General features: G+C 43.9%; 6 protein-coding genes across 7 annotated transcripts in view; 3 read left to right on the plus strand and 3 right to left on the minus strand.

Moving 5' to 3' along the window:
- The first annotated feature begins 606 nt into the window (after nt 1-606).
- On the plus strand, nt 607-2,528 carry LOC128264961 (splicing factor 3B subunit 4). Its single transcript, XM_053000702.1, has 3 exons — nt 607-762; nt 830-913; nt 978-2,528. Exons 1-3 carry the CDS (start codon nt 729-731, stop codon nt 1,877-1,879), a joined length of 1,020 nt encoding a protein of 339 aa, XP_052856662.1. The 5' UTR covers nt 607-728; the 3' UTR covers nt 1,880-2,528.
- A 227-nt stretch (nt 2,529-2,755) lies between these two features.
- On the minus strand, nt 2,756-13,962 carry LOC128264957 (ceramide synthase 6). The gene is made up of 6 exons (XM_053000695.1): nt 13,244-13,962; nt 5,109-5,229; nt 4,812-5,033; nt 4,409-4,746; nt 4,179-4,323; nt 2,756-3,629 (listed from the first exon to the last, which is right to left on the minus strand). Exons 1-6 carry the CDS (start codon nt 13,426-13,428, stop codon nt 3,414-3,416), a joined length of 1,227 nt encoding a protein of 408 aa, XP_052856655.1. The 5' UTR covers nt 13,429-13,962; the 3' UTR covers nt 2,756-3,413.
- Nucleotides 6,837-7,875, plus strand: LOC128264962 (josephin-like protein). The gene has a single exon (XM_053000703.1). The coding sequence runs from the start codon at nt 6,983-6,985 to the stop codon at nt 7,616-7,618; it is 636 nt and encodes a 211-aa protein (XP_052856663.1). The 5' UTR covers nt 6,837-6,982; the 3' UTR covers nt 7,619-7,875.
- An 881-nt stretch (nt 13,963-14,843) lies between the features above and the next one.
- LOC128264946 (transcription elongation factor SPT6) lies at nt 14,844-22,263 on the plus strand. The gene is made up of 6 exons (XM_053000675.1): nt 14,844-15,017; nt 15,184-15,268; nt 15,790-16,019; nt 16,373-16,492; nt 16,553-16,704; nt 16,875-22,263. Exons 1-6 carry the CDS (start codon nt 14,979-14,981, stop codon nt 21,859-21,861), a joined length of 5,613 nt encoding a protein of 1,870 aa, XP_052856635.1. The 5' UTR covers nt 14,844-14,978; the 3' UTR covers nt 21,862-22,263.
- Nucleotides 22,264-22,541: 278 nt separating this feature from the next.
- Nucleotides 22,542-24,504, minus strand: LOC128264927 (cytochrome b5). Of its 2 annotated transcripts, none has more exons than XM_053000648.1 (4): nt 24,307-24,501; nt 24,141-24,229; nt 24,007-24,075; nt 22,542-22,749 (listed from the first exon to the last, which is right to left on the minus strand). In XM_053000648.1, the coding sequence occupies exons 1-4, from the start codon at nt 24,412-24,414 to the stop codon at nt 22,662-22,664; spliced, it is 354 nt and encodes a 117-aa protein (XP_052856608.1). In that variant the 5' UTR covers nt 24,415-24,501; the 3' UTR covers nt 22,542-22,661. The 2 variants fall into 2 exon arrangements, with proteins under 2 accessions (XP_052856608.1, XP_052856609.1); XM_053000649.1 differs by lacking the exon at nt 22,542-22,749 and adding an exon at nt 22,762-22,957 and having other exon boundaries at nt 24,307-24,504.
- A 410-nt stretch (nt 24,505-24,914) lies between these two features.
- LOC128264921 (polyubiquitin-C) overlaps nt 24,915-25,255 on the minus strand; it is a 3,004-nt gene continuing 2,663 nt past the window's right edge. Inside the window, exon 2 of the mRNA XM_053000640.1 lies at nt 24,915-25,255. This exon is cut by the window's right edge and continues 2,119 nt beyond it. Within this exon, the coding sequence (XP_052856600.1) occupies nt 25,081-25,255 (175 nt within the window). The 3' untranslated portion in view covers nt 24,915-25,080.

Consider the following 25,255-nt stretch of genomic DNA (forward strand, 5'->3'; position numbering starts at 1 on the left):
ATGGGAGCCATTGGTTGAGCACATCGAATGTGTTTTTTATAACCTATTTAAAAATTTAAATTTAATTTTTAGTAAAGAAAGGGTGGAGCGGTAAAAGATAGTGACTGGAACCTTAAAACAAATTCTTTAGTTTTAGTTCATTTAACATCAATGGCTCATAAGTTCGCCCAACAATTAAAATATTTCCAATTGGAGTGATATTAACTCAAATGCTTGGTGTTTAATAATTAATTAATCTTGTTAAGTTTTTATTTAATCCTGCTTAAAATATTTTGAGTTTAGACTTATTTGTAGCTCAATTTCTTATCATTTGAATGAAGAAAGAAGTTAAAACGTGAGAACAGTTTTGGGATTAAAATGTTATAACATTCCATAACATAAATATTTAAAGCCAATCTACAAAATTTTGGCACATCAACCCATATATTTAAGAAAGTTTTGTGGAAAGTTTATCCATAACTGCACCAAAAGTTCAGATTTTAAAGTAATACATATTTTACGCTATCGAAATCCTTGGCAATACCAACAAAGTATTCGGGTAACTACTCGATATTAACTAAAACATCGATTGTCCCCAATTATTCCCAAATTATCGGTGTACCGATTTTCACCCATCTCCCATCCTTGTTTGTGCCATCCCCAAAAAACTATCGATAGGCCTTAGGGAATTTGCATGTTAAAAACGCCGAAAATTAATTTTTGGTTTTGTTTATAGAAATAGTTTCAAAATGGCGGCAGGTCCAATTGCTGAACGCAACCAAGGTGAGTGATTTGAGGAGCACTGATCCCCGTAGCCCTTCTTAACCAGCCCACTGTGATTCCTCCACAGATGCCACCATCTATGCCGGCGGTCTGGACGACAAGGTGTCGGAAACGCTGCTCTGGGAGCTATTTGTCCAGGCGGGACCAGTGGGTGAGTGTCCAGTATTCCCTAGCTAATCTCAAGCACCTTCAATAATCCCTGCCTACCCCTCCAGTCAACGTACACATGCCCAAGGATCGGGTCACCCAAATGCACCAGGGCTACGGATTCGTGGAGTTCCTCAGCGAGGAGGACGCCGACTATGCCATCAAGATCATGAACATGATCAAGCTATATGGCAAACCGATACGCGTGAACAAAGCGTCGGCGCACCAGAAGAATCTGGACGTGGGCGCCAACATCTTCATTGGCAACCTGGACGTGGAGGTGGACGAGAAGCTGCTGTACGATACATTCTCCGCCTTCGGGGTGATCCTGCAGACGCCGAAGATCATGCGAGATCCGGAGACGGGCAAGTCGAAGAGCTTCGCCTTCATCAACTTTGCCAGCTTCGAGGCCAGCGATGCGGCCATGGACGCCATGAACGGCCAGTACCTGTGCAACCGTCCTATTTCGGTGTCCTATGCCTTCAAGAAGGACCACAAGGGCGAGCGGCACGGTTCGGCGGCGGAACGCCTGCTGGCCGCCCAGAATCCGTCGGCCCATGCGGACCGGCCGCATCAACTGTTCGCCGATGCGCCCGTGCAGAACATGATGCCGCAGATGCCGGGCCAGATGATGCCGCCACCGATGATGGCCCCGCCGCCGCCAGTGGTCCCTGTTTCGAACAACAACATGGGCATGATTGCGCCGCCGCCGCCCGTGCCCCAGCCCGCTCCGTTCCCAGCCACGATACCGCCGCCGCCGCTGCCACCGATGGCCGGCGGACAGCCGCCTCTGCCGCCGGCAATGGGCATTCCGCCGCCGCCGCGCATGATGCAACCGAATGCCTGGGCACCGCCCGGCATGCCGGCGCCGCCGCCCAGACCACCGCCTACCAACTGGCGTCCGCCGCCCGTGCCCTTCGCCCCCGCGCCCTTCGCACGGCCCTACCAACCCGATGGCTACCAGTACTAAGCTAGCGTGTAGTGTATACCAATTTGGACGAGAAGAAATAAATTTTAATAGGATTTATCAATAAGGGATGCTCTGGTATAAGTTAAGACCCCGCTGGGACTCTACTCTCGGATTTTCAATGCATTTAATATCTGCACAGTATAAAAACTGTTCCGATTTTTAGTAGGCGTATGTTTAAATCAAGTCTGAACTACTGCTTTAAATCCTATATGTTTTTATTATTCATCAACTCTGCCCATATTTCAAAAATTTATTTTTAAACTACCAATTCATTCATGCTGCTATGGATGCTAAAGACTATTTTGGATATTACTTTTTGACTGTATGAATTTAATACACCTAAATAATATACAAATGTACATTTTGTCAACTATCAAAATGCTTAAATTCAAATCTAAGTTACCAAACCAACAGCCCAAGTCTAATTTGTAGTTTGTACAATCTGACAAGATAAGAAATAAATTTTAATAGGATCTATAAAGGGAAGATTTCTTAAGGTTTATCTTTCTCTTCACTCCGTTTGACTTCCTCTTGTGCATTTAATTCGAAATATTTCAAGAAATTTATAGAAAACTAGCTAGTTTAACCAATTAGGGCTTCGACTTGCCCAAAAAGGATTTATTAAATAAAAGATTTTTAAGAGCACAAACTCAAGAATATATTTCTTCGATTTGGGTTTTAAAAAAAGTCTCAAAAAAGAACTGAAAAATTAGCGATGTTTCTTATGTTGCGTTTATTTTCAGTTTAAAATTATATTTAAACGGAGAGAGTTCAATTCTTGAACTAAAGGGAGATAGCTATACTTTCCGGGTTTCTTCCATAAAACCCTTTATTTGCCATCCCGCTTTTTTTTCAAAATTTCGAAAAACACTTGGCTTTGGTTCTTGTAATTTGTTTTGCATAAATTTATTAATATGGGAAACATACAAGTACAATATTTACAATAGTTTTGACTACTATTCTGTTTTCTTTTTTTACTTCTCGTTTATTGAATTCTTGTCTAAGCAAATTTGGTTTAGTCCCACTGTGCTATCTTCCATTTCGTTTGGTAAAATAACTTAACTTTAGCTTTACGTTTAATTGGTTATTTTTAACGTTATTTTCTTGTTTCTTTTTTCTTTTCTTTCTTTTTTGGTTAAGCAAGACAAACAACAACAAAAAAGCAGTGAGGCATATATATATATAAATAAATATATATAATTATTAATTAATAACGATTTACATTCAAGGTGATCGTTACTCATAAATTTTCTCGCATTTATTGAAATTTCTTTTGGTTTCCGATTTGTTGTTCTTTTTTGTTTATCTTAAAAAAAAAGAATTATATATAAAAAATAATAATTAACATAAAAACGTTCTGAACTGGTTTGGTTTTTGTATGTGTGTGTGTGTGTTGCGTGTGGGGGGATGTTGTGTGTTGATTTTGTTTGTTTACTGTTGTTGTTGCTCCTGCCCCTCGGGAAATGTGCCTCTGCTACTGGTGGCTACTGGTGGCCACCGGCTACTCCGTGCTCCGTGTCACCCGCATTCCAATCTACTTGGCCGCCGTTGTCGCCTCGGTCGCATGATTGCTGGCATTGTTGGACTTGCGCTGGGTGGCACCACCACCTGCTGCTCCTCCAGATCCTCCGGCCGAGGGCGCACCGCTGTTCGACTTGTTCTTGGAGCGCCCCGTTCCGTTGGCCAGCGCTGCATTCTCCGAACTGTCTGAGAGATCCTCACTATCACTGGAACGTATGTCACCGGACATCTGCAAATGGTTTAAAAAACGGGTTAGTATGGTTTACTTAACTATAATAAATATTTAGGTTTTAAATTTAATAAAGAATTCGAAATAAATGTCTGTTTGAAACATAGATGAGCGGAAGGCCATAGTTGCTAGTGCTCTTAGTTACTAGTTAGCTTTTAGTTTTAAAGCTTAAACTAGCTTTATATAAATAAATAAATAAATGTCTGTTTGAAAAGTTATATTAAGAGATATGTAATATAAAAAGTATTTGCGCATAACAATTTTAATAAGTAAGCAAAGAAAATATATTTGATAAAACAAAAGTAATATAAAGCATAACAATTTTAATAGATATGCAAAGAAAATATATAAATAAATTTGTACATTTTTGTGATAAAAGAAATGTAACATATAAATAGTATTAGCGCACAACACTTTTTATAAATATACAAAGCAAAACTATTAATCATTCAGTTAATTGTTAAAACGGATTTTCTTTTAAAAAGGAATTTAATACACGGTTAACAGGATTGGGGCTTGATATAGCTGGCTAGATGCCGACACACTTACCAGACCCTTCTGCAGAGAGTCGACAACGATCTTGAGAATCATGTATGTCCAGATGACGTGCAGGACGAGCAGCATCAGAAGCAATGAGTTGAAGATGTAGTAGGCTGGGAACATGGGCAGAATGCGCGGTGCTTCCACCGATGAGCTGCAGGGTTGACAGGATTGTGGTATTTGGATTGGGATTGAGTCAACAACAAAGAGCGTATCGGGGTACCACTACCACCACTCACCTGTAGATGATGCGTGGATAGAAGCCCAGGCGCGTCACAATCCAGACCACAGTGAAGATGGCAAAGATGGCGTCGCAGAGCTTCTGGAAGTTGGCATATTTGGTAAGCTTGGCGGCCTCCAAGAAGATGTCGCCGCAGTCGTGGACGACCAGGACCAGGGAGCCGACGCGATGCAGATTGCACACCCAGCTGAGCGACATCAGCAGCAGGGTGACCATGTGGTGGATGAACATCTGCCAGAAGTCCTTGCGTTTCACATCGAAGAACTGGGTGCCAGTGAGGGACCAGTAGAAGGACATCGAAATCATGTAGTACCACCAGATATCGTTGCTGATCGACTGTAAGGAATAAGGGATATAAACTGTAATAGCGTTCATAAAGGAAATCCCCAGATAAACCATACCTGATGCGGGTAGCCGTACCAGCAGCTCTTCACATCCCAGAACCAGGGCTTGTCCCACAGCACGATCACGCCAAAGATGAAGCTGTACAGGTAGTAGATACAGCGCCAGGTATTCTCGCAGAACTTCACCAGCGTCGAGGGCTTGTCCTGGGCCCTTCGTAAACGCCACCAGCGCTCAATTTGGCGCTCGCTCATATCCGTCTGCTTGGACAGCGGAGCCAGCTATCAAAAAAAACCAATAATCAGTCATCTATATAGATAAATATATATATATATATATATTCGATTTGAACTCACCCATTTGTTGTCCAATCGCGTCGATTTGGCATAGGCCGTCTCCAAAATAGGAACATTTGCCGCCTTCTTAGGTCTAGAACTACGTATGCCCAGTGATTTGCCTATTGGCGATATCCAAAAACTGCAAGTAATACAGAGATTTCGCTTAGAAAGTGCTATTTTAAAAAATTTTTCCGACTAGATTAAGCAGAGTTTTGGCACAGGTCTTTAAAGTTTATGATAGGCAGATAAAGTATAGCTAAATAAAGTTGAGTGCATGGTAAACTTTAACTTGTTTGCCATTAAATTGGCAATATTACATCAGAAACGTGTTTAAAGGAAGTGTGGAAGTATGTAGCACCCATTTTAATTGTTTTTTGAGGGTTACAAAATCTAGAAACTATTGTAATCTTGGCAATCGAATATTCCTATCCCTGAAACCTGACAACATATCCAATTAAAGTTCCATTGGGCTTGACAACATCGCTAATTATGCATGTACGCATGGTACACCCATGGCGGAAACGTTTCTGGATTTTTTGTTTATGATTTTATTTTATTTATATTTATATTTATTTTGTACACACACACACCTGTTGTTGTCGCCCCAACGTCTGGCACGTGTGAAGCATGGCAACAACTGGGGTTTGGGTTTAGGTTTCTGTTTGGGATGGGGTTTTCGGATGGGTTGCCCGCACGCCTGCACGCCCACATGCATAGGTAATTAGCCCGCCCAAAACTGGACACCAGACACCAGATATCTCTTTTAGGAAGTTAATTTGCCAATGAAATCGAAAATGGCCGCCTGCCACGCCCCCAAGATTTGCAGATCCCATGGAAGGGGTGCGTTTGGAATCGCAAGTTGTTTTAAAAGTAACCACCTCATTTGTAGGCAAGTCACATGGCGCCAAAGCCAAAGATGAAATGCGGAAACCTCGGTCGTAGATTCTCTCTGGCCATACATAAATTACAACAATTAATTTGAATTAATGCTCAATCTAAGTTCAGTTCAAGTTCAAGTTGTGTGTAATTCAATTAACGCACAGGCAAGGATTTTATTGACCCGCATTCTCTGTGGGATATTGATTTATTTCATAGCGCCCCTCTAATTCGTTGACAATGCCCGGTGTTGTAGGAAATAAACCCAATTTTTTGGGAGGCTTCTCAAATAAGAAGTGCGTGCTGAACTAGGCGTGTAAAAATAAATTCAAATACTCAGTTTTATCGAAAATACATACAGAGTGCGTCATTTAAAGTGACGCAGTGTTCGCTTTATTATCAGAGATAAAGGGCAAGCATAATTATAATTATAACATTTCATATGGAACATTCATAGCGCACTGCTTAAATATGGGTCAACACAAAGCCAAATGTGTGGGGGAATTTTGATTTAAATAAATGCTATTTCCTTGAATTAAAGCTACAAAATCGTTTTATAATTATAAGCATTTTGATGAACTGAAACGCCTTAAAGATCTTTATTTTATTAGTTAATTAAGTTAATGGTTTTGGAATAGATAGGCCTTGTCATAAAGAGAATACTTCAGTTTTAATATAAGTTGTAGCAAAAACCATTTAAAATTCATTTTTAAGACCTTAGAAATATTTGCATGTGTGTCGATTAGAAATTTAAATATATTAGCTAATATTGCATTGTAAATCCGCGAAATTTTTTTTTTTAAATACCAGTATCGTTATTGAAACATCGATATGCACACATCGTGCGACTGCTAAAATTTCGCAACACTATCGATGTTTGGTGCCACCCCTATTATTGTTCCATCCCTATACCTGGTCCTCGCAACTCATAAACTATAAACAATATAAACCCAGAGCTCCCCTTTTTCTGTGGAGCTATAGATCTACACGAATCTGTCACCATACACCCGTGCCAAATGGAACCAGCCGTGGAGAATTCTCTGCGGGATTGCGGGAACAGCAACGCGCAGCTGCAGGGAATCTACCACGAGCGACAGACCAGACACTTGTGCGGCCTGCACGCCCTGAACAACCTGTTCCAGAGTCCGGGAATGTTCTCCAAGTCGGAGCTGGACGACTACTGCACCACCCTGACGCCGCGCAACTGGCTGAATCCGCACCGCTCGTGGATCGGCTGGGGCAACTACGATGTCAACGTGATTATGTACGCCCTGCAGCAGAGGAATTGCGAGGCGGTGTGGTTCGACCGCCGGCGGGATCCACACTGCCTCAATCTTAGTGCCATCTTTGGGTTCATCCTCAATGTTCCGGTGCAGATGAGCCTCGGCTACTACGTCTCACTGCCCTTCCAGATGCGCCACTGGCTGGCACTACGGCGCATCGATGGCAGGTACTACAATCTGGACTCCAAGCTGCGGGAACCCCGATCCCTGGGCTCCGAGGAGGAGTTCCTCGACTTCCTGCGCAGCCAGCTGCAAATGGACCAGGACCCGGAGCTGTTCCTCATCCTGAACGAAGAGGATGATGACCCGGCCTCAGCCGGGAACCAGAAGAACCAACAACGTTGGCTGCTCCCCCAGTTCAGGGATTGAAGTTATGGTTATGCAAATAAAGTTATAGCGGCGTGGAACGAACCATTTATTAGTTACTCATTTCATTTAAGAGAATTAACCGAAAAGTGCCCTAAAATTCATGTAATATATTTCAATTCCTCTTTTTTCACTCTTCTTAAAATGGATTTTATTTGCCAACATATTTAAAATAATTTAAAATAGCTAAATATTAAGGAATATATAAGTTTTGATGTAAACTTTAAAATCATATTAAAAAGTTGTGAGTCTAAAACCAACATACTCGTGTTTATTTAAATAAATCCCTGCGTAGTACACAGTTTTTTAACAAAAGTTATGACTTTACTCGTTTTTATTTCGCCAAACTAACAGAAATAAAATTTCAAGAATAATTTACAAATATAAATGCTTTTTAAACAAAAATTCAATAAAAATATGTAGTTTGTCTAACATTTTATGTGACAGTTTGGAATTTGAGTTAAGAAAGTTCGACTGTACCTCAAAGTTAGTAAAGAGCTAGCTAGAAATGCTGTAGACATTTTAAAGATGCATTTCCCAAGCAAATGTCTAGTCAATTCATTGGAAATCAAGAACCAATCGTTTATAAAAGCAATTTGAATGATGCATTTTTCGTAAAACGCTAGATGTCGATTATCAAATTGGTTCTGTTTCGTGCGAATAATGAATGTGTTTTGATTGAGCTGCAGCTCGATGACAGTTTGCGATAAGAACCCCACCATTATATGGTGTACATATTAAATTTCACTTAGGCAATGTGCAAATAACGCGCCCAAAGTGCAATGCACTGCCAATTATTCGGGTCTTATCAATCAGCGAAACAACTACAATTTTGGGACGCCGCACAAGCGGTCAAGCCATATGAGAATCGTAAGTATATATGATAATACATATATAGTACATGTGTCGCCTGATATTTGTCGAATTATTCGCGCTTGTCCACGATAATACAACACGCAAGGCGGCAAAGCCGGCAATTGTGAGATTAGTGCAAGTAAGTGGCCACACCAAGCTATAGGCTACAGGCTATAGCTACTATATACATACTATATATGCATCATATGTGGTCCGATTTTGGGGCCGTCGTCCGTCTGACTCATTGCCGATTGCTAGATGGAATTTAGCATAAGCGCCATTAGTCAGCGTCTAATTGATCGCCCTATGATTCTAATCTTTATACCATCCTCTATTTCAATTCGTTTGATGACTAACAACTTCAGCAATCTGCGTTTTGAATACTTTAAAAGTAAATAAAAGGCTGAAATTACACTTATCATTTGTACTAGAATATGGTAATTCTAGGAATGGGGTGTTCCCCAACACAAGTGGAAAGCAAACTAAAATAAAATTACTTCTCAAATTGTAATCTTTTTATGCGTCGACGGATACATTCGTAATGGTGCAAATCAGAAAGCATTTATCAAAAATATTTGTATGAATGAAATTTCTAAGGCCTTAATATTATCTATGCATAAAAATACCTTTGATAATTTTGTTTAATCAGGGAAATTGTGGAAATAATAATACAATTCAACATGTATAGAAAGGGATTTTCAGGAGACTAATATTATATTTCTATCTAAGGCATAAATTTTAGCATCTAAAAAATAAGGTATTTTTAGGAGACTTGTAATATATTTTTTTCCAAGGCATAGAAGGGGAAACAGTTGAAATGTTGTTCAAAACTTTTTTAAAGGGAAGAATGAGAGGTGCTAATTGGACATTTAACGAATTGCACTGGCTATGGCGAACCGCTACCCCGGAATTGGATTACCCACCTGACCAGGTAGTACTCCTCATGCCCATTCTCATTCTCATTCTTATTCTCACCTGGTGCGTGAAGCACGTGCGTTTCTTCATTCTTTTCTTTCTAAGTTTTTTATAGCTTTTTTACTTTTTTTTTTTTTTTTTTACTACCATTGGGCAATCGGCACGATAAGCAATTGGAATGACCGCCCGCGTTTGCAAGTGGGGAAAACTTTTGGAAACGAGTTTACGGATCGGTTTTTTGGGTTTTTGGGATTGTTGTGCATAGAAATTCTATTGCCAATTTGGAGTTTCTTGCGCTGATAAAGAAGGTAGAAACTATGGGGGTATGTGAAAAAAGATGTAGAAATGGAGAAGCAACTCGGCAATTGCCCATTTGCCGGCGATTATGTACATTCGTATATATGTACATTTGTATAATACACATATAGCAGCTCTGTGCGATTGTTGTGTGCATGTGAGCCATTAAAATAATTAACCTGAAATTTTATCGCACTAGAGCGCTGAGCTCGAGGGTCGCCTCTTGGCGATTACGTATCACAAAAGCTTCAGCATAAATGCGGACAAATAGTACATGCCCCACACAGCTGCGCCCAATGAAATAGCACTCATAAATCCCACTTGAACTAATTCGTAATCAGCTAGCTAAAACCAACTATATCTTTAATCTAGTAAATTTGTGGAAAAACACAAGAAAGTTTAAGGCAATTAATTTGTGGTTGACAAGTTTTAATAGATAATCTTCAATATATTAGAAATATTGGATTTTAATAATATTATAATATTTGCATAAGATTTTAATTTTAAAAAATGTCATGAAATTAAAAAAAAAATTCTTTTCAAACATTACTTGATTAGGTTTTTCGGACGCCATTTCCGCTTTTCAATCGTTTTAGGTATGACAATAAAAACCAAAAATCGGATATCTTATCTGAATTGTACCAAAAGAGATAAACAGTTATTCCTCGATCAATTTATTTGGGCCAACTTTAATGAAAATCTAACTCAAGAGACTATTCATTTATCCCCAATTGTGTGAATTGTTTTAGTAACTCTCTCTATCTTTCTCTCTCTCTCTTGTTCTTTCTTTCCCCCAACATAAACATAAGCATAAACATAAACCCCAATTCAATGCACACAACATTCCAAAGCGTGTTTGTATCTGGCATAGAATAGTTGGCCATAAGGGAAGCGCCAATCGGGCCATAAAACGCTTACATATTTGGAAAAACTTCTCATGTCCATGACTCACTGGCTGGCCAAGTGATTTTGGACAGGCTTGCAAAAGAAAAACGGCTGACGAATCACGAACTAAGCCCCCGCAGAAAAATAAGATAGTTACTTATCTTTATTTTAAACAAACACATAGGTTAGTTATTGTTAATCTGAATACAATGAATGAGCAATTCTAGAAAGCTCTTCTTGATCTGTTTTAATATCATATTATAATAAGAGTTGGAAAGATATTAATACTAAAATCGACTATGTAGTATTAAAAGAATTCGCGCTGAAACCTTTACATACTCTTAAAGACGCTTTCAACTCCAAAACAAAAAAAAAAAGTAAATGACACACCTTCTGAAAACCCCCCCTAATTATAGCCCCTGTCCACGCCCTGGTGTACCCACACACCCTCAATGGGAACAGTCATTCGAGAGTTCGGCGTAAAACAATCGAGCCACTGAGCATTGTTATCAGGTTTTATACGTAAATCTTGGCACAAATCTTATCGGGCCAGCGCTGTGGAGTGGCGGTGCTGGTATCGGAGTGGTGCTAGTGGTGCTGGTAATGCCCAAGGTGGCTCCATTATGGCCACTATGGGCATGGGATGGGGCTATTGGGAGGGGTCTCCAATCCCAATCCCCCAATCGAATCGACATCGACAACGACGAGTTTTGCCATTAAATGAATGTTAATAGAGAGACGCGTCCAAAAATTCCAATTCGGCCTTGAAGATCAATTCTCGTTTAAGAAGCCAAAGATGAAGAAATACAATAACTAAAGTGGTCTGCCATGAAACCGATTTGGTTTCGTTTCATTTTCAAACGCAAATGCAAAAAAGCCACCGAAAGAGCAGAAAATGAAATGAAAACACAAGAGGTTACAGTCGGAATTCTATAAGTTGAACTTACAACTGCGGCCGCGGCAACTATAATAATGCTCTGAATTATTCAAGTTGTGGTTTTGCTCGTTTGTTGTTATTATTTTTCTTTTTGGTGACTGCATGGCAGATGTTTGGAGTTTGCACTCCACTCCACTCCGCTGGACTGTGTGTATGCAATTTATGTCAAATTAAGGGCACCAGAAACATTGCTAAAATATGAGAATTACAACTTTTTTACATGCAAATGCAACTGCACGCAATCCGCACACACGAACGGCAAACATTCACATACTCACAGCCACATACATTTTTTTTCGATGCCAAACGACGCGCAGGTTAATTGGCCTGAAAAGCGGCCAAAATGCTCTTGGCCCACAGTGGTTTAAAATTCAACTGAAATTTTAGTTATTTCTGTGCTTTTTAAATTTTGTTTTCCGAGACTTTTATTTGGAAATGATCGTTTACATTTTAAATTGAAACCATCTTACAATATTTACAAATTAACCTAAACCCTAAAGTTAAAAATATCATTTTTTTTTTAATCGGTCAAGTGTATCCCAATATAACTGATCCTTAAAGTAAATAGATATTGTTAAAATAAAGACTAAGAAATCAATCAGAATTGATCCTGAAAGCAAGCCAAAGCTCAAATAAATATGAAAAGTATTATAAAAAAACATCAATTTGATCTAATATTTGTATAACAAGTGCATAAAGTGGAAAGGTTTTCCCAGAAAGGGTTAGAGATAATACCAACATCAAGTAGCAAGTAGTTTTTTTCCCGAGAATCGATCAAAATTTTAAATAAACAAACCCACCTTATCGCATCAAGATGGCAAGACAATAAATATCAGTATTGGATTTCCACGAAATCCATAAAAAGTAACCAAGTTTAGTGTACTATTTATGGACCGACAAAACAAACTTTAGCGAGATTTCTGAGCTTATTTTTAAACATAATTTTAGGCATTTTCTAACAGATTTAAAGGAGGTATTTTACCAAATATTATGTTATGCATTGCTACCTTATTTTGGTTTTCCAAATGTTCAATTGCTTCAAAATAGTTTAATAATTAAATCAATTGTATAATAATCTAAGTTTACCTAACATATTATTTTCCCATTAGGTTTTTTTTAGAGCTTTTGTTTCGACCGCGACTGTACGTAAGTGATATTTCCGAAAAAAGGTCGTAAGCGAAATTGGCAAATTGTTTAAATATTGGCCCCACCGTAGCTCGGTTTGTTCCCATTTCCTCACTGGTGCATACATCCATACGAATACACAAACACACCTCATGGAGACCATAAACAAATATATATGTTTTCCCTTTAACTAAACAATTAGCAAGAAGTAAACTGGAAGTGGAGTGGACGGGGGGGCTGAATATTTTGTGGGAAATTCGTAGCCGGCTGACTGGAAACTGCAGCCGGCGTCGCATGGAAGGGAAAACTTAGAGTTGCAGCAGCAACAACAACTGTGCACGCGTGTGCGCCGCCTCACACACACACACACACACATACGCTTGCAGAATGTTGGGCGTTTCCACGTGAGGTTATGTTTGTCGAAAAAAAAAAAACGGAAAAGGAATTATGAATTATGAATAAAGTTTACTGTACATGGTGCAACAAACGTGGGCGGGAGTTCTCAATGGGAAAGAGGAAGTAAAAGGAGAGTGGAAATGGGGTTAAACAGAGGCGTATGGAATACAGTTGCCGGGAACGGGAGTCGGAGTGGGAATGAGAATCGGGAAACTTACCGCTCGAGCGTGTAGCGGACCAGCATGACGACAGCGGCGAATGGAATGGGCCAGATGAGGTCCTTATAGTTGGCGTGCACCACATCCTGTCGCGAGCCGGGCGCAATATCCGCCCAAGTTGTGTTCGGCGGCAGCCAAATGTGCTCGCTCCAGAATGCATTGCTAAACTTATTGATTAGATCCATGTTGCGGCTACTTCTGCTCCTGCTGTTGCTGCTGATTTAATTTCTCAATTGTTTTTCTCCGCTTTTTAGTTTTTTCCTGGCGTTTGTTGTCACATATATTGTGTATATGTTTTTACTTAATATTCGCAATTGTGTGCGAGTCTCTTGCATGCGACCCTGCGTTTGTGTGCGTGTTTTGTGTCTTGGAAACAGCAACACAACAACAAAAACAGGAGCACCGGTCCACACACACTTACACTACGCGCACACACACACGCACACACACTGGCAAAAAACGAACCGCCGAATTGTTGTTGTCCTTAGTTATTTTTTTGACTATTTTTTCACCCGTATTTTTTGCCGCTTCGAAAGGAAGAGTGAGTTTGAGAGAAGACGGAAATCTGTCGGCCAAAGAAATACACTTCAGAATTTCGGGTCGAGCTGAGTGACAGACCAGAATAACGGCCCGCTGTCCACTTAAACTTTCAGGATGGAACGAAAAAAAAAATACGAATGGGCTTTGCACTAACCACTATATACTCGGTTGCTTTCGGATAGAGGTGGCGAAACATCGATGAAAACATCGATTGGTCGGGTGGTTGAGAACTTCGGGGGTTGGGAACTTCGGTGGTTGGGAACTTGGATGGCCCAACAGAAGTAATAACGTCTAGATTGTAAGTAGGTTTAAAATGAATGGCTTCTCAATTATTTTAACTCATAATTATTTTCATAATTATAAAAATAAGCTGCGTCTAAAATTTTTTTAACCTGTATATTTTTAAGCCAATTTTGTTTTTTCAATGTTATATTTTTATTTAACGCAATAATTTTTCGATTTTTATGCCTGTAAAGCAGTGAAGGTTTGATGATTTTTCGATAAGTTGTACGCTTTTTCTTTTGGCAGCTATATGATATCGTTAACAAAATAAAAACCGTATTTATGAAAAAAAATATATATAGATCGAAGTATATCCTAATCAATCGAAAAACGGCTAAGTTATAATTGTTTTCATATATTTTTCCGATTGTTTTCATGAGTGCTTTATTATATAGAAACAAAAATTAAAAATCAGCTGTATAAATTTTCATTTATTTTAATGATGGTTCTAATGGGAGCTATGTGATTAAGTCACAGTGCGGTAAGCCTCTGACTGACATTATTATACCCCCTGCAAAGGTCTAAATCTATTTAAAACAACTTTTAAATATAACACTTGCAAAGTGCTATAATTTCCCCATACGTTTTCGAAGCAGTTCAAAAAGCGCGGTTTAACTTCCACTTTTAGCACTAACTTAGCACTAAGTGAATCGAATATATAATCGACTTTTAGCAAAGATCCGCTCCACAGTCAGCTAAGATTCGCCCCTTAACTATCGACTAGCTCCAATCGAACGTGTCATCGATAACTCGACGCCGCCATTGCGCACGCTAGCCAACACTGCCACTTTGACACTTCTGCTTCTTCATCTTTGGGTTTTTTTTTATTGTGACTCTGCAAGCGACGTTTTTTGTGCATTACTTTTAGTTAAATTCGTTTTTAAGCTATAGTTTAATTGTTTAATTTATTGTGATGGCCGAATTTCTGGACTCCGAGGCCGAGGAATCGGAGGTAGGTGTCTGAAAACGCCAAAATCACCGCATATTTGCGTTGCGTTTTCTGTTTGTAGGCGCGCGTACTGTGTGTATATGTATATGTGCGGTGTGCGTTGCGAGTGTGTATATATATATTTATATTGCATTTTCCTTGGCTTTTCCTCGCTTTTCCCGTCCCGCAGGAGGAGGAAGAATTGGACGTGAACGAGCGCAAAAAGCTGAAGAAGCTGAAAGCCGCGGTCTCCGACAGCAGCGAAGAGGAAGAAGGTGAGTTTTTACAGCCGCCGCGCGCGGACAATAACAATGTGTGGTAGTGATCGCTGGGCGGGAAAGTCCCCCGCTCCCTTGGCCCTACCAAAAAAAAAATATGTCAAAGCCAAAGTTTTCTATAACTGGGCAACCCTACCGCCAACTGCACTCCTTTTGTTTACAACTTTGAGGTTATGTCTTGTGTTTTTACCGTGCTACCGTGGCCATGGAATGGTTCCAGTGTGTGTGTGTGTGTGTGTGTGCGTGTGCAAGGGGAACAAGTGCGGCGAATTGGCAGCATTCGGCTTTTTCCAAAGAAATGCACTAGATCGAGATACTGGATGGGCCTATCCTGGAATAATCAATGGGTGGAATAGTGGAAGTTGGGTGGGTTTTTTTTCCAAGTATATTTCCATATTTCGATGCCTTTGACATTTTAAATAAGTCATAAATTTAAAACCAAAATGAGTTCTGGTTTAGATGGTACCATTTATTTCGATTACTGATATTTTGAACTCTTCTCATACAAATTTCCGCAGACGACGAGGAGCGCCTGCGCGAGGAGCTTAAGGATCTAATCGACGACAATCCCATCGAGGAGGATGACGGCAGTGGTGATGACTCAGACACTGGGAGTGGAGGCGATACCGAAGGCGGAGGCAGCGGCAAGAAGCGCAAAAAGCACGAGGACGATGATCTGGACGATCGGCTTGAGGACGACGATTACGATCTGATCGAGGAGAACTTGGGCGTCAAAGTCGAGAGACGGGTAAGCTGTTCCCCCAGCCTTCATTTTGACTTTTTATCTGCAGACTTGGATAGCTTAAGTAGATATTAAACTATGACCCAATTATAATTTTGTTTAAATAGTTTGGTCGAAGTCAGACAACTCCTATTAAGTTTTAGGGCATATGGATATTTTAAACCTATATTGCCAGTTAATGATTAAGGGAGCATCCTAAATTAATCTCCACAGTACATATCACTTAATAATCTTACCTATAACTAACTTAACGGTTAAAGACAATCTTCTATGGTGTTTTAACTTCGAAAAGCCATAATCTCGTATAATTATACATCACCACCATAAGCACAGTGTATAAATCACGATTTCCCTTGCAGAAGCGGTTCAAGCGCCTGCGTCGCATCCACGACAACGAGAGCGATGGCGAGGAGCAGCACGTGGACGAGGGACTGGCCCGGGAGCAGATCGCCGAGCAGCTGTTCGACGAAAACGACGAGGTAGTAACTCCTGACCACCATGCAATCCGCATTTCCTAACCATTTGCATTAATCCTCCAGAGCGTTGAGCACCGCAGCGAGCGCAGTCCCAGAGAAGCGGACGCCTTTGACGAGGAGGACTCGGAGTCGGATGCGGATGATTTCATAGTGGACGACAACGGGCGTCCTATAGCCGAGAAGAAAAAGAAGCGTCGTCCCATCTTCACAGATGCGTAAGTTTATTTTACCGATTGGGCAACTAAATCTTAAAAAAACACGAAGGAAAAATTAAAACTTACCTAAATATATTTTAACAATTGTTATCGAGGGGATAATAATCATTCTTTGAATACACAGCTTATAAACTTATAAACTTGATACATTTACTTTATCCAAACTACAGATCGCTGCAAGAGGGCCAGGACATCTTTGGCGTAGACTTTGACTACGACGACTTCTCCAAGTACGAGGAGGACGAGTACGAGGATGACTCCGAGGGCGATGAGTATGACGAGGAGCTGGGCGCCGGCGATGATATGCGCGTCAAGAAGAAGAAGGCGCTCAAAAAGAAGGTGGCCAAGAAGACCATCTTCGACATTTACGAGCCGAGCGAGCTGAAGCGCGGTCACTTCACCGACATGGACAATGAGATCCGCAAGACGGACATCCCGGAGCGCATGCAGCTGCGCCAGGTGCCCGTGACCCCGGTGCCCGAGGGATCCCACGAGCTGGACCTCGAGGCCGATTGGATCTACAAGTTTGCCTTCTGCAAGCAAACCGTTTCCGAGCAGGAGAAGGCCGAGAATCGCGAGAAGTTGCGCAAACCGCCGACGGCCGTGAACAAGATCAAACAGACACTGGAGTTCATACGCAACCAGCAGCTGGAGGTGCCCTTCATAGCCTTCTATCGCAAGGAGTACGTGAAGCCAGAGCTAAACATCGACGACCTGTGGAAGGTGTACTACTTCGACGAGCGCTGGTGCCAGCTAAACGAGCGGAAGCGCAAGCTAAAGGTGCTCTTCGAGAAGATGCGTCAGTTCCAGCTGGACACGCTGTGCGCCGACCCGGACAAACCCATACCGGACGACGTGCGTCTGATGCTGGACAGCGACTTCGAGCGCCTGGCCGATGTGCAGTCCATGGAGGAGCTGAAGGACGTGCACATGTACTTCCTGCTCAACTACTCGCACGAGTTGCCGCGCATGCAGGCCGAGCAGCGGCGCAAGGTGATCCAGGAGCGCCGGGAGGCCAAGGCTCGTCGTCAGGCGGCCGCCGCCGAGAACGGCGAGGATGCGGCAGAGGGTGCGGCGATAGTGATCCCCGAACCGGAGGACGATGACGATCCGGAGCTGATTGACGATCAGCTGAAGCAGGCGCCCAACAGCAGTCCCTATGCGGTGTTCCGCAAGGCGGGCATCTGTGGCTTTGCCAAGCATTTTGGTCTCACGCCCGAGCAGTTTGCCGAGAACCTGCGCGACAACTACCAGCGCAACGAGGTCACCCAGGAGAGCCTGGGGCCCACGGAGCTGGCCAAGCAGTATCTGTCGCCGCGCTTCATGACCACCGACGAGGTGCTGCACGCGGCCAAGTATGTGGTGGCCCGCCAGCTGGCCCAGGAGCCCCTGCTGCGCAAGACCATGCGCGAGGTGTACTTCGACAGGGCCAGACTCAATATACGGCCCACCAAGAACGGCATGGTGCTGATCGACGAGAACTCGCCGGTGTACTCGATGAAGTACGTGTCCAAGAAGCCGGTGGGCGATCTCTTTGGCGACCAGTTCATCAAGCTGATGATGGCCGAGGAGGAGAAGCTGCTAGAGATCACGTTCCTCGAGGAGTTCGAGGGCAATGCGAATGCCAACGGACCGCCTGGCGACTATGTGGAGGAGTCGAAGGCCCTCTACCACCTGGATCAGTTCTCCAAGCATGTGCTGGAGTGGAATGCACTGCGGGCGGATTGCGTGAAATTGGCGCTGCAGAAATGGGTCATTCCGGATCTGATCAAGGAGCTGCGCTCCACGCTGCACGAGGAGGCGCAACAGTTTGTGCTGCGCTCCTGCACCGGCAAGCTGTACAAGTGGCTGAAGGTGGCGCCCTACAAGCCGGAGCTGCCCACCGACTACGGCTACGAGGAGTGGAGCACGCTGCGTGGCATCCGGGTGCTGGCCCTGGCCTACGACCCCGACCAGTCGGTGGCCGCCTTCTGTGCGGTGACCACCGTGGAGGGCGACATCTCCGACTACCTGCGCCTGCCGAACATCCTGAGGCGCAAGAACTCGCACAACGTCGAGGAGAAGGCGCAGAAGCTGGCCGACCTGCGCAAGCTGAGCGACTTCATCAAGATGAAGAAGCCGCACATTGTGGTCATTGGGGCGGAGTCGCGCGACGCCCAGAACATCCAGACGGACATCAAGGAGATACTCAAGGAACTGGAGACGTCCGAGCAGTTTCCACCCATCGAGGTGGAGATCATCGACAACGAGCTGGCCAAGATCTATGCCAACTCGAAGAAGGGCGAGTCGGACTTCAAGGAGTACCCCGCCCTGCTGAAGCAGGCCGTTTCGCTGGCCCGCAAGATGCAGGATCCGCTGGTGGAGTACTCGCAGCTGTGCGATGCGGACGACGAGATACTCTGCCTGCGCTACCATCCGCTGCAGGAGCGTGTGCCGCGCGAACAGCTGCTGGAGCAGCTCAGCCTGCAGTTCATCAACCGCACCAGCGAGGTGGGCCTGGACATCAACCTGATGGTGCAGAACTCGCGCACCGTCAACCTGCTGCAGTACACCTGCGGCCTGGGTCCGCGCAAGGGACAGGCCCTGCTCAAACTGCTCAAGCAGAGCAACCAGCGGCTGGAGAACCGCACCCAGCTGGTCACCGTGTGCCATCTGGGGCCCAAGGTCTTCATCAACTGCAGCGGCTTCATCAAGATCGACACCTCCTCGCTGGGCGACAGCACGGAGGCGTATGTGGAGGTGCTGGACGGATCGCGTGTGCACCCGGAGACGTACGAGTGGGCCCGCAAGATGGCCATCGATGCCATGGAGTACGACGACGAGGAGACCAATCCGGCCGGCGCCCTCGAGGAGATTTTGGAGTCGCCCGAACGCCTCAAGGATCTCGATCTGGACGCCTTTGCCGTGGAGCTGGAGCGTCAGGGTTTCGGCAGCAAGAGCATCACACTGTACGACATCCGGAACGAGTTGAGCTGCCTGTACAAGGACTACCGATCGCCGTATGCCAAGCCCAGTGCCGAGGAGCTCTTCGACATGCTGACCAAGGAGACGCCCGACTCGTTCTACGTGGGCAAGTGCGTCACGGCCATGGTGACCGGGTTCACCTACCGCCGGCCGCAGGGCGAGCAGCTGGACAATGCGAATCCCGTGCGCATCGAGTCCAGCGACAGCTGGCAGTGTCCCTTCTGCCACAAGGATGACTTCCCGGAGCTGTCCGAGGTGTGGAACCACTTCGATGCCAATGCCTGTCCGGGCCAGGCTTCGGGTGTGCGGGTGCGGCTGGAGAACGGCCTGCCCGGCTTCATACACATCAAGAATCTGTCCGACAAGCAGGTGCGCAATCCGGAGGAGCGCGTGCGCGTCTCCCAGATGATCCATGTGCGCATCATCAAGATCGACATCGATCGCTTCTCGGTGGACTGCTCCTCGAAGACGGCCGACCTGAAGGACGTGAACAACGAGTGGCGGCCGCGTCGCGACAACTTCTATGACTTCGTTACCGAGGAGCTGGACAACCGCAAGGCCAGCGACGCCAAGGAGAAGGCGCTCAAGCGCAAGACCTACGCCCGTCGCGTCATCGCCCATCCGAGCTTCTTCAACAAGTCGTACGCGGAGGTGGTGGCCATGCTGGCGAACGCCGACCAGGGCGAGGTGGCCCTGCGGCCGAGCAGCAAGTCCAAGGACCATCTGACGGCCACGTGGAAGGTCGCCGACGAGATCTTCCAGCACATCGATGTGCGCGAGGAGGGCAAGGAGAACGATTACAGTCTGGGCCGCAGTCTGTGGATCGGCACCGAGGAGTTCGAGGACCTGGACGAGATCATCGCCCGCCACATCACGCCCATGGCCCTGGCCGCCCGCGAACTGATCCAGTACAAGTACTACAAGCCGAATGCGACACCCGATAATGCGAACGAGCGCGATTTCATGGAGCACGTGCTGCGCGACGAGAAGACCAAGGATCCCAAGAAGATACACTACTTCTTCACGGCCTCGAAGAGCATGCCGGGCAAGTTCCTGCTCTCCTATCTGCCCAAGACGAAGGTGCGCCACGAGTATGTGACGGTGATGCCCGAGGGCTATCGCTTCCGCGGCCAGATCTTCGACTCGGTCAACAGTCTGTTGCGCTGGTTCAAGGAGCACTGGCTGGAGCCGCCCGCCTCGCCGGCCATGGCCTCCTCCTCGGCGTCCAATTCCACGCCGCTGCATTCGATGCGACCGCCGCCGCTGGCCTCGTCCTCGTCATCCATACCCTCGTCGCTGGGCTCCCAGGCGCCGTACAGCATCACGGGCAGTGTGGGCGGTGGAACGCCCAGGAGCGGCATCAGCAGTTCCGGCGGCGGCGGTGGCAGCTCCAGCGCCTACTCCGTAACGCATTCCATTGTCGGCTACAGTTCCACATCCGGCGGCTCGTCGGCGGCTGCTGCAGCGGCTGCCTCGCACTACGGCAGCTCGTCGACGCCCTCGTTTGGGGCCATCATCAATACGCCGTACACGCCCAGTGGCCAGACGCCCTTCATGACGCCCTACACGCCGCATGCCTCGCAGACGCCCCGCTACGGTCACAATGTGCCCAGTCCTAGCAGCCAATCCTCGAGCAGTCAGCGCCATCACTACGGCAGCAGTTCCGGCACGGGCAGCACGCCCAGATACTATGACATGGGAGGAGGTGGCGGTGGTGGCGGCGGTTCCAATGCCTATAACATGGGAGTTGGTGGTGGTGGCAACATACCGCCACATCACCAGCAACGTGCCAAAGAGAACCTCGACTGGCAGCTGGCCAACGATGCCTGGGCAAGACGAAGGCCGCCACCGCAGCAGCAGCAGCAGCAGTCGCATCATGCCCAGCAGCAGCAGCAGCAGCATCATCATCACCATCCCCAGCAGCAACAACAGATGGGAATGGGCATGGGTATGGGCATGGGAATGGGCATGGGAATGGGCATGGGACCCGGAGGAGGAGGCTATGGATCAACGCCTGGCAATGACTACAACAGCGGCGGCGGCGGAGGAGGAGGAGGAGCTGGACACAACCGGGGAATGGGCATGAACCAGGCCATGTCATCGAAGGCCTCTGTGCGCAGCACTCCACGCACCAACACCTCTCCCCACTCCATGAATCTGGGCGATGCCACGCCCCTCTACGACGAGAACTAACAACAGATACAAATACAAATAACAAACAACAAATAACAAACAACAAACAAGAAACAAGCGCAGCTGGCGGAGAAGCAGTTGCATTAATCTTAGAAAGTTGCAGTGCGCTTTGGCATTGATCCTCAACGATATTTAAGTTTAAGAACAAGTCGATAACTGATTCGCGGTACACGCATATATATATACATATATATATATATATATAGATATATACACCCTACACCTACATATAATCGAAGATCGGGGGACGCCGGCCGATGGCGTTATCCGAGGGACGAAATCGGTTGGCCAGCGGAGCCAAAAGGGGGAGGAGGAGGAGCAGGAGCCGGAGCAGGATCAGAGCAATCAGGTTTGTGACGACGGAAGGACGAAAAATAAATTTGAAGTTTTTCTGACCAGAAATGCGATTTATGTGTGTTCTTATTTTGCGGGCGATACAATAATATACGACTTCAATGTGCTATTTTTGTTTAAACTATGTTATAAACATTTTGGCTTGATTTTGTATTTAGTTACTATTTTTTTGTGTAATTAATTTGATTTAATTTTTTTTTTTTAAACAAATAGAATGGCCATTGATGTGCTCTTATTTTGCGTGGATCCAATGGAATATGATTTCAGTGTAATTATGCTCTTAAAAAACCCCTCTTATCTCTTAATTAAAAACAGAAACATTTTTTTTGAAAGCAGTTTGTACATTTTATTTCGTAACAAATGTTTGGAAAATGTTCTTCTGTGTTGGAAAAAATCTCTGGAATCACGGAATGAAGCGGGTTTTCTCAGGTCCCCCTGGCCGTGGACTAATTTCTGGCGACTCCACGTCGGATCACATAGACCAGCGTGATGCCGATGAAGGCGGCGCCCAGAGCCAATGCGATATGGCGGCAGCTATTTCAGGGAATATATAGACAATATATGGGTGAAAATCAAACATAAAAATGGATAAAACAAAAGACATCCGGACTATTTTCCATCATCCAAACTAAGGACACTTTTGTTAATTAGCGGGTTTACAGGTTTTAAAAGGGGTTAATTTAGGATGCAGCATTGCTTGGGGGCGGCGGCGAGATCATCGCTCGCTCCAGTAGGCGTGGCACTATAGTGGACGGATGCACAAAACCAAGAAGATCAAAATAAAAACGCAAATCAAAGTAGAAACCATTCGAAAAAGATGTAAAATATCAGCATGCATTGCTTTTTACGTGCTCTAATTATATATTAATTATGTTTACTAATATTTACAGGTGCTCCAATTAAATATTGATTATATTAATAACTAATATTTACAGGTAAGTCAGGACTTACAAATCCAATTAGCTTTTGTAGAATCTTACTTTCGTGCTTGAGAACGACTTAAATCTTGGGAAAAAGTAGGCAGTTTGTTACAAATATTATACAAGCAATAATTTAAAAAAATTGAACGATTAAAGGAAATGTCAACTAAAATATATCTTCAATGTTCTTCATCTTTGGTCAACAGTAGTGGTAAGTTTATGTGTTATATTTCTACATAAGAAATTATTTTTGTTACTTAGGTATTTGCAATTGAAAAAATTAATAACTACTAAGTTTAATTGTGGATTTCGAAAAAAAAAATGAAAATAAGTATTGTATATTAGAGGGTATACAAATTATTTTAAAAATGACGTCATAGTTCATGCACAAAAACTGTTAACTGTTATGATTACAAATTTCACAATGTTGCGAAAAGGTTAAGAAAAGGAGGGGAAATGTAGGAAATCATTCAGGACCCTTCAAGCGTAACACTTTGGCGGCTTCAAGCCAATTAATGGATTACATAACAGTTGGCTAATTGTTCAATGCTTAATGGACTATTGATTACAGCCTAAAATGACCAAATGCCCAAACTCATGCAAAAACCGGTTTCGGTCGAAAAAATCGAAAAAAAAAAACAAAAAACAACATGCATTAGAAAAGTGGAATGATTTCAGGGCAACGATGAAATGGCTTATCAGGAATACATGTTTTTCCTGGAGATAATGACATCAGTCCATGGCAGAGCAAGGCAATCCCCTGGCTTTCTTTATTTAGAGATTGTGGGTGTTTAGCCGTCATGGATGGGTGGGATGGATTGGACTTGTTGCTGGTGGTTTACATGCAAAGGGTGCCTTCTGGTGACCTCACCTAATGGGACTTTTCTTGGGGATATCGGCAGCAGCTAGGTCACCAATATAGTACTTCTTCAGCATCTCCCTAAAAAGGCAAGAACAAAAGTTAGAAAACTAGGGGAACTAGGGGGAAAAACCGTATTTTCCGACCTCGCCTCCGAACTGTGGCCCACATCGTTGAAGTCTTTGGTGGCATCGCGACCTGCCACCTCCACTAGGGATTCCTCGCCACCGGGATGCTGAAATTGCAATGGATATGGATTGGATTGGATGTTATAGCCCATGAATCCCCAAAACTGAATCTTCAGCGACTTGCCTCGAGCCGGAACTTGGTCACATCGTACACCTTGTTGTTGATGACCACCCACAGATCCGTGGCCTGGTTGTGCTGCTTGATGGTGGCCAATGGGATTTCCTTGCTCATTTTTGATTGCCTGCTCTCAAAATCTAACTGCGAACCTGTTGTTTCTCGGGTTTTCAGCTGACTTTTTCGGTGTGGCCGGCTCCACCGTTCAAATATGCCAGCAGGCTCCACAAATATACTAACTTATGTACCTTATGATTGGTTATGTACCTAGTTTACAAATTAAATCCACAAATTTAATATTTAAAAGATGGGAATCATCTGCTTATTTATATATTTTAACAAAATTTGAATTTACTTTTTTTTCTGTTTTAAAAAACAATAAATATTTAGAAACAAATATTTAAGGAATTTATTAAATTAGAATTATGTTCCAGTTTCCAGTTCACTGAATACAAAACAATTGTACCTTTAATAAAAAAAAGGGGACCGTAAAATAGCTCAAGAGCTAAAGAGCTTTTGAAACTACTACTGTATTTGCTAATTAAATTGATTATCAGTATTTGCCCGATGTATCTGAAATAAAACCATCCCAAAGCCAAGAAAACTAGCAAAACAAATTATTTTTGAACACACAAATTGAAAATTTATTTTTGTAATGCCAATATTTGCTGTGATTAGACTTGTTGCTTATCATTGAAGCCAATTAACTAAAATTTATAATGAATACTTGTCTTATGCCTTGGCAAGATCAATTTTATGAGATTACAATAGTGCTGAGAAAATCTAGAGAGCGCCACCACGCAGACGCAGGACCAAATGCAAAGTGGACTCCTTCTGGATGTTGTAGTCGGACAGAGTGCGTCCGTCCTCCAGCTGCTTTCCGGCAAAGATCAAACGCTGCTGATCTGGAGGAATTCCCTCCTTGTCCTGGATCTTGGCCTTCACATTCTCGATGGTA

This window comes from Drosophila gunungcola, unplaced genomic scaffold (assembly GCF_025200985.1).
Source record: "Drosophila gunungcola strain Sukarami unplaced genomic scaffold, Dgunungcola_SK_2 000086F, whole genome shotgun sequence".
Taxonomy (NCBI): domain Eukaryota; kingdom Metazoa; phylum Arthropoda; class Insecta; order Diptera; family Drosophilidae; genus Drosophila; species Drosophila gunungcola.

Bases quoted from the DNA above. Each gene is read 5' to 3' on its own strand.
- LOC128264927 (XM_053000648.1), bottom strand. From the start codon at position 24,414: ATGAGCAAGGAAATCCCATTGGCCACCATCAAGCAGCACAACCAGGCC. The intron at 24,076-24,140 runs GTCGGAAAATAC...TTGCCTTTTTAG, and splicing joins GGCCACAGTTCGGAGGCGAG to GGAGATGCTGAAGAAGTACT. The intron at 22,750-24,006 runs GTGAGGTCACCA...TCCCTGAAATAG, and splicing joins CCCAAGAAAAGTCCCATTAG to CTGCCGCCATATCGCATTGG.
- LOC128264946 (XM_053000675.1), top strand. From the start codon at position 14,979: ATGGCCGAATTTCTGGACTCCGAGGCCGAGGAATCGGAG. The intron at 15,269-15,789 runs GTGAGTTTTTAC...AAATTTCCGCAG, and splicing joins CAGCAGCGAAGAGGAAGAAG to ACGACGAGGAGCGCCTGCGC. The intron at 16,705-16,874 runs GTAAGTTTATTT...TCCAAACTACAG, and splicing joins CGTCCCATCTTCACAGATGC to ATCGCTGCAAGAGGGCCAGG.
- LOC128264957 (XM_053000695.1), bottom strand. From the start codon at position 13,428: ATGGATCTAATCAATAAGTTTAGCAATGCATTCTGGAGCGAGCACATT. The intron at 5,230-13,243 runs GTAAGTTTCCCG...TATTACTTGCAG, and splicing joins GTCCGCTACACGCTCGAGCG to TTTTTGGATATCGCCAATAG. The intron at 4,747-4,811 runs GTATGGTTTATC...TATTCCTTACAG, and splicing joins GGTACGGCTACCCGCATCAG to TCGATCAGCAACGATATCTG.
- LOC128264961 (XM_053000702.1), top strand. From the start codon at position 729: ATGGCGGCAGGTCCAATTGCTGAACGCAACCAAG. The intron at 763-829 runs GTGAGTGATTTG...ATTCCTCCACAG, and splicing joins AATTGCTGAACGCAACCAAG to ATGCCACCATCTATGCCGGC. The intron at 914-977 runs GTGAGTGTCCAG...CTACCCCTCCAG, and splicing joins TGTCCAGGCGGGACCAGTGG to TCAACGTACACATGCCCAAG.
- LOC128264962 (XM_053000703.1), top strand. From the start codon at position 6,983: ATGGAACCAGCCGTGGAGAATTCTCTGCGGGATTGCGGGAACAGCAAC.